The sequence below is a fragment of the Erpetoichthys calabaricus genome, chromosome 15 (assembly GCF_900747795.2).
Source record: "Erpetoichthys calabaricus chromosome 15, fErpCal1.3, whole genome shotgun sequence".
NCBI classification, from domain to species: Eukaryota; Metazoa; Chordata; class Cladistia; order Polypteriformes; family Polypteridae; genus Erpetoichthys; species Erpetoichthys calabaricus.
In genome coordinates, this window is record NC_041408.2 from 95,395,241 (window position 1) to 95,408,342 (window position 13,102).

The 13,102-nt window shown below is 53.6% G+C and overlaps 1 protein-coding gene across 1 annotated transcript in view; it reads right to left on the minus strand.

Moving 5' to 3' along the window:
• The window catches only part of LOC114665777 (CUB and sushi domain-containing protein 1-like), a 299,098-nt gene that overhangs the window by 143,692 nt on the left and 142,304 nt on the right, over positions 1-13,102 (minus strand). Inside the window, exons 7-10 of the mRNA XM_051919387.1 lie at positions 10,072-10,149; positions 5,037-5,124; positions 3,565-3,689; positions 1,783-1,904 (exon numbers count right to left, since the gene is read on the minus strand). Coding sequence (XP_051775347.1) covers positions 1,783-1,904; positions 3,565-3,689; positions 5,037-5,124; positions 10,072-10,149 — 413 coding nt within the window. The remainder of the gene's footprint in view (positions 1-1,782; positions 1,905-3,564; positions 3,690-5,036; positions 5,125-10,071; positions 10,150-13,102) is intronic.

Consider the following 13,102-nt stretch of genomic DNA (forward strand, 5'->3'; position numbering starts at 1 on the left):
TAGAATGTCACGGTCATGAGGTGAGGGAGTGATGGACTGGCACTGCTTTCTGGGTTGGCTCCTGACTGGTACCCGATGGTCCCAGGATAAATCATCACTTGGCACCTTCATAGCCTGAACAGGAGATGGATGGATGGACTTTCACCCTTCTATGCCTCGCCTTGATGCCCAACTTGTCCAACTTACCCATGTTTAGTGAGGCTTGGCAACAACAGCTGCAATACACAAGCCTCTCCTCAAGGGGGCACCAGCCGATGAGGGGCTGACACTTTAACTGGAGCAGCTAAACCAGTGGCACAGGGTCAGAGCTTCGGGGGGGTCCCTTGTAGGGTGCATGCCAAAGCAACAACTGAAACCTCAAATGCCAGCTGATGCCCGCCATCCCCGACTGTCCAGTCTAAAGGCCTCTTAGGGATGCCCTGAACCGAGATGTGACCCCCCTCAGGCCAGTTTGGTTGTTCACCCCAAAGCTGTACCAATGGAGCCTGGCATTGCGTCACTCAATGTCTGAGCCGCCCAGATGCCATGTGTGCCAAGGATTGTTGGAGGACTCATTAGTGCCTTAGCGTTTGGAGCAGGACCAAGCCGTCTTCACGAGCCGATTACCGCCTGATTTACAAGTCCCCCTGTGTTTGAGGACTTGAGGAGCGGGCACCAGCGAGCCAAGGAAGACAAGTGGGCATTACTAGAAAGGCTGTGACAATGGGCTTAAAGTGACAGGGCCACTCTGGGGGACACATTACTGAGAGAAGATAAGCTGGCTGGGGGGTCAAAGGCATCCGAGGAAGTGACCAACTAAAAAGGGACCCTCGGAGACATGAGACCCCCTAAAAAGCTGAGAGGGTAAAGACATATAAAGACATGCGAGGACAAGGCAAACATCCAAAACGTCAGACTAGACAGACCTGCCAGCCTCCCGGAGCATGGTAGCTATGCTGGCACTGCCAGGGGGTACACATAAGCTGGCACCCAAGGGTCAGGTCAGCCTGGGCCAGCCACGGGGAGTCCAGAACTTCGGACACTTTGTGGGTTCTGGGGCCAGCTGATAGGAGTGCCACACATCTGGTGTCATGTGCCATTCATGCCCACTATGCCCAAATTAGCACCATCACAAAATGACATCCTAGAAGATGTTAAGCTGTTGCACAAGGTGCACATTTCTCGATGCCAAACGATTCTCTATAAGACCACATTAGACCTGACCGAGAAAAAAGAAAAAACAAAGCCAAAATGTGACTGGCATAACCCGATGGACTGGTCAGAACCCAAAGTCAGAAACAGCTGGCTAAAGACGGGAATCGAGGGAACAGCAAAGCACATGAGCCCAGGACAGAGGGCACCGCCATCTTAAACAGGGGCACAGCAACGATGTCACACGGCCACACAGCAGCAGCCAGCAGCTAAAGAGCCACAACTCCTGTCAAATGACAAAGGTCAAAGGGCAGCACCGTGACGTCACACCAGGACCAATAAAAAAACAAAGAAAGGCACAAAGGGACAGCAGAAATGACGTGGTGGTCCGGCCAGCCAGAACTGGACCCTCACACACAGCAGACATGCAGGTCACCACCCCTACCATGTGACTCTGAGGTTGCTAGGTAACCAATAGAGCGGCCAACCCCAACATCAGATACAAGCGAGGAGCCAATCAGACACTGAGAAGGAAACGGGGCCCACAGTGAGGAGATGTCTGCTAGTGGTGGGCACAGACTGGCAGGGGGACAGGGCCGTCACCCCAGGAAGTGACAGGTGACACACAGGTCTGCTCCCAGGCTGACTCACCTTATGAGGGTCCGCGGCGGTGATGACCCAGACGCAGTGCGCGTTGTTCTCATACTGGACCGGGAAGTTTGGGGACGTGATGGCACCCTTCGGCCCTCTTAGGTTTGACCCACATGTCCTTGCTGTTGAGAGAAAGGGAGGCAAAGCACACAGGTTAGAAATGTGGGGACTGCCACCTGGCGAGGCAGATGGTCACTCCTGTCATGGGTGAAATTCCAACTCAACAACACAACATCATCAGAGCGTGGACCATCAAGATGCCCCCCCCCCCAGGTCAGTTCCTGCCTTGAACCTTACGCCGTGTGGACAGACCCCAGACCCCCCATGACCCTGAACTTTGATAAAGGAAGGGTGAAGCCTGGCGTCACCAAACCCATGAAGTTCAATTCAGGTTTGAGGGGGTGTCAGTGGGGGGAGGGCACCTAAATCAAGCCGGAGTGAGGGAGTTGGTGCATTAGGGTGCCCGCCATGAAGTGGCGCCTCCCTTGGGCTTCTTTTCTACCTTGAACCTTTTTTCTACTGTATGAGGCTCTGCCCCCCCCCCAAAGCCCCCACCTCATGACCCTCAAAGCTGTCAAATATGCTTAGTCCAGTTCAGGGTCCTGGGGGGCTGGAGCCTCTCACAGCAGAACAAGGTTCAAGGGGGATGCCAGTTCATGGATGGGCACCTTCTCACAAAACCCCAGAGACCCCAAGTGGGCAATGCAGGTTTGATACCAGAAGGGTCCAAGCCAGCAAATCACATAGAGGGCTATGGGGGGCTGAAGGCAAGAGGTGCAAGGCAGGACCTGGACCTACAGGGGGCACCTCAGTCATTCCGGTGGTCTTCATGAACTGGCATTCCAGCATTGGGCTCAAGACAGAGCCAGCCCTGGACTGGGTGCCCATTCAGACATCTTTGGGACACCTGGAGAAGACACAACTAGTGACCGGAGTGACACAGGGCCCTTAGGCAGTGGCCTCTGTTCTTGTCACCTGTGTTGTTGTAGCCCAGGGACATTCATGTCCCACCACAGATGGTCACCTCTCTTATCAGGCAACTCGAATTAGGAATCAAAAAAACATTCAGGAGCGCCGCCAGGACGCGGACCATGGGAATCCGTTTAATTGCCACACAACATCTGGCACTTTGCCGCATTCAATTTCATGGGATTGTGACCAGAAAAAAAATGTGAAAAGCCAACGAGACCCCCAGATGAACGACACATAGGCCACGTCGATGCACCTGCAGATACCTGAACCTCCATCCAGGAGTGCAAGACAGAGCCAGCCCCGCAGAGGGCACCTACATTGGCATCGGTGTGAATGAAGCTGCTGTGCCGGGAAGTGGCGTCCCTCCCGGGTCGGCTCCTGCCATCTGCCGGAAGCCATTAGGACGGACTTTGCCCCCCGTGGTCCTCCGCTCTACCAATGCAGACTCCACATGGTCAAGTCACTTGGGTCTATCAGACCAGATTAATCCAGTTCGGGGGTTGCAGGAGCCTGTCCCAGCAGCATGAGGTAAAAGGCAGGAACGGAGGTGACGCTGCTCCATCTCAGGGCACAGCTGGGCACACTCAGTCATAGGCGGTCAAGTTTGGGTCACCGATTACCCAACACACGCAGATCTTTGGGAGGAAATCAAACACAAAGACACGGGGAGAACAAGCAGAATCCATAGGGGCCTGGGTGGCTCGTTGGTGGAGAATACGCTGGCCGGGTGGTCCCCGTGGGGGGGACATTTAAAATGAGAGGAACAAACAGACGAGAGCTGGAGGGTAATGAGTGGGCACTCGCACTTACCGCGGCACACCGGCCGGTGGTCACTCCATGCCGTCAGCGTGTCGGTCACTCTCTGGCAGGTGATGCTCTTGGAGCCCTGGAGGACGTAGCTGTCGTCACACGAGAACTGCACGGTGGCACCGACCCTGCGAGAATCACAGACATAAAAGCCACACCTCAGTCAAGCCGTGACACAAAGTGACAAAAGAGCTGCAGACACTTGTGAGGTGCTCTGGGTGGCACTATGTAAAGGGTGGGCAGCTAACCCTAACTCCTGGGCGGGTCTCCCAAAGGCGGGGCTACAAGTGGGCGTGGCCTGGACAGAAGCATCACACAAGGGGACAAAGAGCTGGCATACAGTGCATTATGGGATACCCTGAGAGAGTCACCCAGCTGGCTTGCTGAGGGGTGTCAGTGCCCACCCAATTAAATTCAGTAAAAATAACATTTCAGCTTATATTGAGATTTAACTGCACAGCCAAATGCCCTCCTCACGGTGACGTCCTAGTAATGCCACCTACATTTTGGCAGCTTACACATGAAAAATGACAAAAAAATAAAGCTTGGTCAGTGGGTGGGCCTGCTGAGGTCTTACAGACCCCCATTTTGTATAGTTAAGCCTAACTCAATGGTGACCACTTCACTTATCCTGAGGGTCATGGTGGACGTAGTAGACCACCCCATCCTTATTAACCTCCTAGGGAATGACAGGGCATCTGAAACGTGTGTTCAGCTGGTAGTGGGCACCTTATGACATGCAGATTTAGAGCTCCAGACCCCTACAGTGCCCACAGTCTGGGTAAAGGTGGGCTGCTCACTGTCAGTTTACAATGAACAAACCCACCATTAGTCAAACATGACAATTGGGGGTTCAATTTGTCACCCTGAGCAGATTCTTTACGGTGACCCTGATTAGCTCTATGGGGGGAGGTGCAGCAGGATGGGCAGGTGGCACAATGCTGAGAGAGCCCACCATCCCAGAGGAAGAACCTCACCAGCAGAAGCTGAATACCCAAGGGGCACAAATGAAGCCCCCAAGCCCCCGAGGACATGAAATGGAGTGCCCCAGTGCCAAATAAGTTCTAGGCTGGCAGTAATTGGCATCGATCAGAAGACAGCTGCTTTGGGGGTGGCAATCACAGCAAGTCCTCGGCCCTGGCGTGTGACACATCTCATGGTCAGACTTTTTTGGCCGTGTTGTATGACCTTGTGTGCCATGACAATAAAGCATTGCTGGTGGGGGGCTGCCAAGGTGAGTCACTGACTGCCACGGAAGACCATCTAAGTAGATGATTTGTTTGGTCTTCACAAGGAGCCAAGTAGCACTGAGGCTGCCCACCCAATTGCCCCTCCTACCTGAGTGAATCAAACTTCTAGAGTGACCCTTCAGAATAGATGCCATTGAGGGGCATCTATTGGGCACCTTCAGCTAGCATTAAAAAAGTAATGGGTAACAAGCGGGGTACAAGGATAAAAAAGTAAGGGGGGCTTACTGGAAATCAGAGCCCAAGCGCTTGCCATTTTCTGGAATCCCAGGATCTGGACACACATCTGATGCCACACCGACTCCTGCTTGGCTCACTGTATTGAAAACAGACACAAAGACACGAATGGAGCTTATCAATCAATCAATCAATCAATCATGCCATGGACTCTCCTCGACCTCCAAGCAGTGGCCCAGCACAATGAGAATCAGAGAATGACACAGTAGCACCTGTCCAGGCTCAGCCATGTCCTCCTCACCTGACTGGCCGAGGGCTTCAAAGCCACCCCAAGGGACCCTCACCCTCAACGACTGGAGGGGTCAGTTCACAACATCCATCCCTTAGACTCATGCAAGAGACAAGTCCTTCAAATGGACACTGATGATTGTCCAGTGGTGAGAAGTGACCGCTTTGAGGGGGGGACCGTGTAAGCCCCCTCATTAAACTGACCCGGGGACATCTGTCTCACTGGTGGGCATCTGCTCATTCATGAGGCCGCTAACAATGTCACGGCCAGACTTCAGCTGACACACTTAAGCCACATTTCGTCCAAGTATCCCTGGGGTGAGACCTGAAGGTCCTCAGGGGGTTCCTGTCAGCACCCCTGCCAATGTGTGTGAAGCAAACCGTGTCTGCCTGTTTCCTTGTGTCAGCATTGAAGAACTCGACATAACCAAGCGGCTGGAGTCCACCTCTGCCAGCTCTCAGCGACACCTCAATCAGGTCCTTTCGACGTCTCCCATCTGCTGGAACTGTGGAGGTTGGTGAGCCGCTCTCCGTGGTGCCGAGATGACTCGGCCTCTATTCAGACCTCCTCTCTCGCTCTCCGTGGTCCTGAATCAGCCCGGCTGGTCCTCTAGCACTGCCTTGTCTTTTAGAGCAGTAATCTGCTCTCCTTGGTCCTGAATCTCTCGCACTGCTTTGTCCTTCACGTGACACGGAGGCCACGTCGCGCTCCCAGGTTGTCCAAGGTTGCCAGACCTCGAGGGCCGGCCAGCGTCTGCTATTTGAGGTCCTGCTGGTTCTCTTAATTTCTTGTATTATAAAGCGCCTTTTTCTCACCAGCTTCAGCTTATTTTTGATCACCTGTTGTTTTCTCTTTTGTCCTTCATGGTGGCCCACATCCATGATGTGCTATGTGACACTTTGCAAGTTGGTGCCACCCTCGAATGTAGATTTATTCCAGCAGATGCTGATTTTTCTAAATGCTTCTCCCGTCCTTCTTGCTCGGTTTACTTTGACATTCATTTTTGACCTGCCATTTGGGTTTTCTTGAATTATTTTGGCCTTCTCCTTCTGCCCATTGCATGTCATTTCAGTAAACGTTCATCTCCTGGGTGTTGTCCTTTGTCCCCGGTGGTTTGCTGCTTCTCCATCTCTTTCCTAGTCGTTTGTGGTTGGCTGCCTCATGCCTCTGTGCAGTCGTCTGGAATGGACTTGAACCCATGCTTTGACACTCCAGCCTGAGAGGATGTCTCACTTTTATTGCATGGTCTCCTCATTTCAGAGGCTGGGCTGCCGGAGGTCTCTGGGGGGATTCCAGCCTCAGCGGCTCTCTTCACCTGCCAGCATTCTACATGATCCGTTTGACAGTTGACCGGGTCACTCGCTCAGACACTCCTGAGAGCTTCTTCATCACATGGTGAAGATTCCGGAAAAATCCAACTGGGAATTCAAAGACGCCAGCTGAGCTTAGAGGGGTCAACGAGACGAGACCGTTAGGCTGCTTTTAACTTTGACAAGAACTTGTTGGGCACAGCCACCCAAAACATATCATCATTGGCATAGCGTCATCATGTCCAGCTTTTCTACAGCTCTTGTGATAAAGCGCCTTTACAGCTGGGGGTCTCAAGTCCCACTTCTGCCCTGCTGCTCTCAGTCGCCGCTCGGTTTGCGTCTTTCAGCCTTTGCGCCTCCTCGTTGCTCTCCGTGGTCCTGAATCGAGCGGCTGGCTCTTCTCCGCTCTTCTCCGCTCTCCATGGTGCTGAGTTCACTCTTCACGCTTTAGTTGCTCTCCGTGGTCCTGAATCAGCCCAGCCGCCCTCCTCGTCCTTCTCCAGTCCTTCTCTCTTTTTGTAATTTGGACCCCCAAAGGTGCCCACCGACCTTCAGATGAGGCCTCAGTGGTGCGTGTTAAAGCTTGAGGGTTCTTTCCATGGGCTTGAGTGCCACACATCAGCAGTAGACAGAATTTCTGCTTCAGATCAGAGACCATTAAGTGTACAGATAAGGGGCACTTCTCCTGGTTTACACTCCACAGCGGTCTGAGCTTCTTCATTGGTGATGGCACAAGCCAGGCAGACAGTTCTGATGTACTTCTTGTCCCTGTCCTGTCCCCCAGGCCCGAGACCTTCCGTGCCCACACACTCATATGTATTTCACATGTGACATCAGGAACTCGAATGCCATCTTACACTTAATAACGCATCTGCACTTATTCCCGATCAGAGATGGGCAGGCAGTGCCCAGATACCCAGGTGGCACAAGGCAGTCCAAGACCCAAAGAGTCCCTGGCAGACTGAGAGTAGCAGGGTCATATAGGAAGGACTGCTGCGGGGAGAAGGAAGGGGTCAGTCATTATCAAAAGTGGTGCCTAAGGAGGGCAGTAAATGGGGCACCACTGTCAAAGAGATGAAACAGAAGAGAGTGCTAGTCTGGGGGAGTCTGGGAAGGATGCCAGAGGGCAGCCCACCTGACAGGACCCAGCAGAGTGTGACTGCCGATCAGTGCTGAAAGGATGAGACTGAGACCCTGGTGGGCTAGCACGGGATTCCAAGACCTCCAAGTTGGCGCATGATGCTAAAGGGTCACCAGGCGGGAAGTTGTGGTGAAGCGGGAGAGGACAGGGTGGTAGAACTGTGCAGTCACCCACTGGGTGAGATACCTGCGCCTTTAAGGAGGACTGAGTGCTCAGGGTTCAAGGAGACCAGGAGCTGTGCTGGTGTGTCTGTGTGTTACCAGTCAAGTTCACCGTTAGCCATGGTGGGTATTCTTGGCCCTTGGCACCTCTTGGATGTTCTCCCTTTGCTCATCCCTCCCTTGTGATGCCGCTTATTCTGGGGGTTTTCCACCATTTCTCGTCCCACATCCCTGCAGATGGCCAGGATGGGCCAATCAGGACTCCTGGTTTTCTGAAGTGTGCTGTGAGTTTAAAGGACTTGACCTTCAGAGTCGTTCATCACGCGCACTGGCATGGGGCTGTTGGCAGCTGCACACTGCTGCCAGCCGTGGGTTCAAGCGGCTCTGCGGTGCTCGTCGCTCAGCCAAATCCAAGTGTTGGGATACAAAGCAGCCATCAGAGATGACCTTATGGAGCAGAGCAGCCAGACACGGGTGACACCTTACTGTCCACTGAGGGATGTCCTCGTGTAGCTCACCTCTCAATCGTCAGGTGGATCTCCAGCTCCTTGGTTTTTGGACACAGCATCCTGCAGGGTTTGGTCAGTCACTGTGTGCACCTCAGTGGTGACGTGAGAGAGCCCCACTGTCACTGTCACACAAACACAAGTGACGGAGCAAGTGGGGCCCTGCCATACATCTCCAGCAGTGGGCGGTGATGTGCAACTCCTCAGATAAGCGGTACAGTGGCCTCCGTAGCTTCTTCAGATGTCATCATCGCCCCCCCACCCCACAAATGTTCTTAGTGGGCTCAAGGCATCCAAGAAGAATCTTTGTGGGAGTCTGAGAAGCTCCCTTATGTGTCCACATGACCTCCGCATGGCACTCAGAGGTGACACAAGAGTCAGGACGTCGGTGACAGGGCAACTGATCATCCTGACTTCCATCGACCTGCCCTGTGTGTGTCACATTTGGCATTAACGATGCACAGCCCCCCAAAGTGTGGCATCCAGCGGCGCAGCCTGGCAACAAACCGCCAAGCAAGTCCCGGGGGTACAGTACAAGCCGTTAGTGTCACATCCACTTTTTTCATGTCACTCTTAATGCTCTGCTGCTCGGGCTGAGGTGACATTATTGGGGGCATTCGTAACATGGGCCGCGCACTCCCGAGAGATGCCCGTCATTACGCGCTGGAGAAATTCTTCATGCGTGGCGTCGGTTTGAAATGATAAAAAAAAAAGAAAAAGAAATAAAACAGCAGCCTGTCACATCGGCGACGAATGGAGCCACCAAAAGGCCACCGTCACGTCACAGCCGTGTGTCCAGGATGTCATCTCGACTATATAGCACCTTTCATATCTATCTGCTGCACACTGCCTTTAATTGATCTGTCAGTCTATCAGGCAGCTGTCCCTCTGTTATATAGCGCCGTTCACCTCTCCGTCTGTCTGTCTGTCTGTCTGTCTGTCTGTCTGTCCCTCTGTTATATAGCGCCATTCACCTCTCCATCTGTCTGTCTGTCTCTCTGTCCATCTGTTATATAGCGCCGTTCACCTCTCTCTCTGTCTGTCTGTCTGTCTGTCTGTCCCTCTGTTATATAGCGCCATTCACCTCTCCGTCTGTCTGTCTGTCTGTCCGTCCATCTGTTATATAGCGCCGTTCACCTCTCTACTTATACTGAATGTTTCATTCCAATGCAGGACCCCAAAGCCACTTTCCACCCCCTGGCACTGCCAGCTGTCTGATCACTCGGCCCCTCCCAAGCACCCCCTGATGACGGCCAACTTTCCTTCGGCTGCTCCGAGACTTTCAGATTCCTCCTGGTTTGGCTCTTTTGATGTTTCCAGGGATAAAGAAAAAAAGAACTTGAAGGAATACGGAAAACAATTTGAAAATGAAGAGGAAGAGGAAGATGAAGAAGAGCTCTTGGGCGATGGCTGACTGAGTGACAATTCCAGGGCTTTTCTTTCACCTCTGCCTGTCCCTCCAGTAGAGGATTTGGTTTTAAAGGTGAAGAGACCAAAGCCTAAAGGGGGTCGACTGGCGTAGCACAGCAACAGTGGGGGCCGCAACAAGAACCTCAGAAAGTGACCCGGAAAGTGACAAATGACAAGTGTCCTCTTTGGAAAATTGGGAAGGGAAAAGCCAAGGAAAACAAAACAGGAATGAGGAGAGCCGAGGTGGTCCCGGGGGGCCGGAGACTTACAGACGCTGCTCTTGTGGTTGCTGTCCTTATTCGGGAGCATCTTGACCCCTCGGGACTTGAGCTCGATGGCCTTTTTCACTGCAACAAAAGAAGAGAAAACAAAGAAAATGTCAACCGAGACGGACAACCAGAAGAAATCAAAATGGAAACATCCGAATACCGAGAAAGAAGCGGAGCGGACCCCAGATGAGGACGGTGGGCCGACTGAGCTGCCACTGCTGGAGTTGTGATGGGGGGACTTCTGTCAAAACGTCCATCAGTGCTGGGGTCTGCAAGTGCGTGGAGGGGCCGATGACAGACACCATTGGCAAGAGGGGAGACGGTGACAATGAAAGGCCAATCAGATGAGCCCTGACCCTCCTCAAGCCACAGAGTCATCAGTGACAAGGCCAGCACTGGACTGGTACCCGCCTGCTGGCCCTTTGTGCCCATGGTGCCAACAAGGGCAGCCCTTAAATTTCAAAAGAAGTGACATGTAAGTAGGAAGAAGAAGAGCCAGGCTGGCACACACCTGCCACCCACTGGCATTGACTGGCAGCATAAGAGAGTGAACCATCCTGTCACGCTGTGCCCCCACCCGCTTGTCTCAGGTCAGAAGCCTCTGTTGTCCTTGACCCGCCATCAGTGAAATCAGTTAGCGAGCACTGAGTGGGAAATCAAATCAAATGATGCGGCAGTGAGGGGAACGAGAAGCCCCCCACAGAGCCGAGAAGCCCCTCCAAAGCCGTAAGGACAAGACACACAGCAGCGGTTCCTCAGAAGCCAATGGGACCCCCTCACACGTCGGGCACACCGTGGAATAGAAGCAGATGGGGGGTCGGACTCCAAATGCTGAGAGGTCCTCAGTACCAAGCTGCAGTTGTGCTCGCCTGTCACTTTTAGGGCTGTCCCTTGGGGGTGGCATGGTGGCACATTGGTCACCTGGGTCATTGCAGTTCATGCCCAGTTTGGTGCCCCAGTTACAAATCATCATGTGCCCCCCAGCTTTGTCCAGAGAATCAGGTTGAAGATGGTAGGACAATCCGCCCGGTCACGGTGGGACATTCTTCTCATGTGACGTGAAGCCAGGAGTCGCTGCCAGGTCTGTCCTGACAATCTTAAAGCTCGGTGGTCTTCACTAACTTCTGACCTTTTTGGCTGTCACATGTCAATGACCCAAACACATCTGTGTTGGGCCGGTGCCCCCCTCACCCTACATTTAGTTTCGCCAGAATCCCCCCGGCCCCCCACCAGTGGCCACCTGAGCAGAACCTCTGCCTTTACCAATAGAATCATGAAGGGTCCTAAAACGAATAAATCAGCCCAGGCCGCCATTTCCAGCCGCGCTGCTCATCGCTCTCGCATTCCACCTTTGAGCTCCTCGTCCTCCTGGATGTTGGTGGTCTTGTCGCCGACCCCGAGTGCCCTGGTGGGACGAGTGACAGTCCACTTAGCCATCGGTCAGGTTTAGAGTTTAACGTTGGGAGCGCTGGCCACCCAAATGACTGGACCTTCTCAGAGAGCCCCTGTGTTGCTGGGGGTCCACTGAGATTTAGAAATCAGTTAAATGACCACTCAGCAGTGGGAGGACAGATGGCACGGTCACCTCACGAGTCCCCAGGGTCAGTGAGTGTCACTGTCCAGACAGACGGCCAGTAGAGGTCATCATGAAGAGGGACGCCCCCTGGTGGGAGGGTCGGGTATTTCAATGTGCTCAGTCGTCTGCTGTGGTAGCCACGTCTGCCAGCATATATGCCGCCGATGCCCTGTCCGTGGAGCCCCCTGCCATGACACCTTTCAGAAGGGGTGGAGTTAACAGAGTCTGCTAATGCGTATGTCATTTGAAACAAATGTGGGACGACTGGCACCTTCAAGGCCGTTACCCAGGACCCCCAGCACCCGTGAATGTTATGCCAGGCTGCCATCTCCTGTCTGTGACTAAGCAGCTTGAGGAGCCCCACATAGCGAAAGCAAGCGTGTCTGACGTTTACAAAACGCACTTTCAAATCTGGACCTCCATCTGAAACCCCCGCCAGACTGATGGACCCCAACAATGACCAGCCACCAAGGTGAGCCCCCCCCCCCCCATGTGTGTGGACACGTTCTGATGGCCACAATGGAGCAGAGACGCAGACTCAGTGACAAACACATCTGATGCATTCAAATTGCGGGGCATTTGACTTTATAATTAAAAATTTGCCCCCCCGCGGAATACACACTCATCCTGTAGTGGGTGACGTGCATGAGGGGCATCTGTGTGACATTGGAATGAAGAAAATCATAAAGTGTGACAAACAGGACCTGGGATGGAGACCTGAGGGCATCAGCAGGGGCATACAGGACGGGTGGCTCGGTGGTCCAGGGGGGCTGGCAACAACGTTCACTGACAGTGAGGGGACTCCAAGTTGTGTGACCAGAGCTGGACAGTCCCCGTGCCCGTTTGAAATTCTTTAAATATGAAGGGGCTCATCACGAAGGGGGGACGGGGGCTCAGCCACACACAGCATTGGTCAGTCCCGGAAGAGCACAGGGCACAAGGCAGGAGTAAACCCTGGGCAGGGTGCCAGTCCATCACTGGGCACACACACACTGGTGCCAATTGAGTGTCACCAGCCCTCCTACCCTGCATGTCTTTCCACGCAGACCACCTTCACTTGAACCCAAGGCTCGGGGTCCATGAAGACGCCATGCCAATGAGGGTTCAGCTCCTTCAGGCTGTCCTCGTGGCTCGCTGTCGGTGGTCCTGAGTCCACCGAATTGCCCTTAGCGCCCCCTGCTCTTTCTCTGGTGCTCGTTTGCCTCCATGGAAACCGGTTTAGGGGTCTGACAGATGCACGTCATGTACTTGTGGCTGCAGGGTCACCTTTGGGGTCTCTGCTGGTGACGTCCTCACCCCTCAGCTCCACTGGTGCCAGGGGTCTCTTCAGTTATGGGACGGGGACCCACTTTTTTTAGAATGAATCCTACGACCACCCCCAAGCCCCCCCCCCCATCTATCAGACAGAAGCTCGACGCGCTGGACGTGTCACACCGGGGGGACGCCTCTCACAAA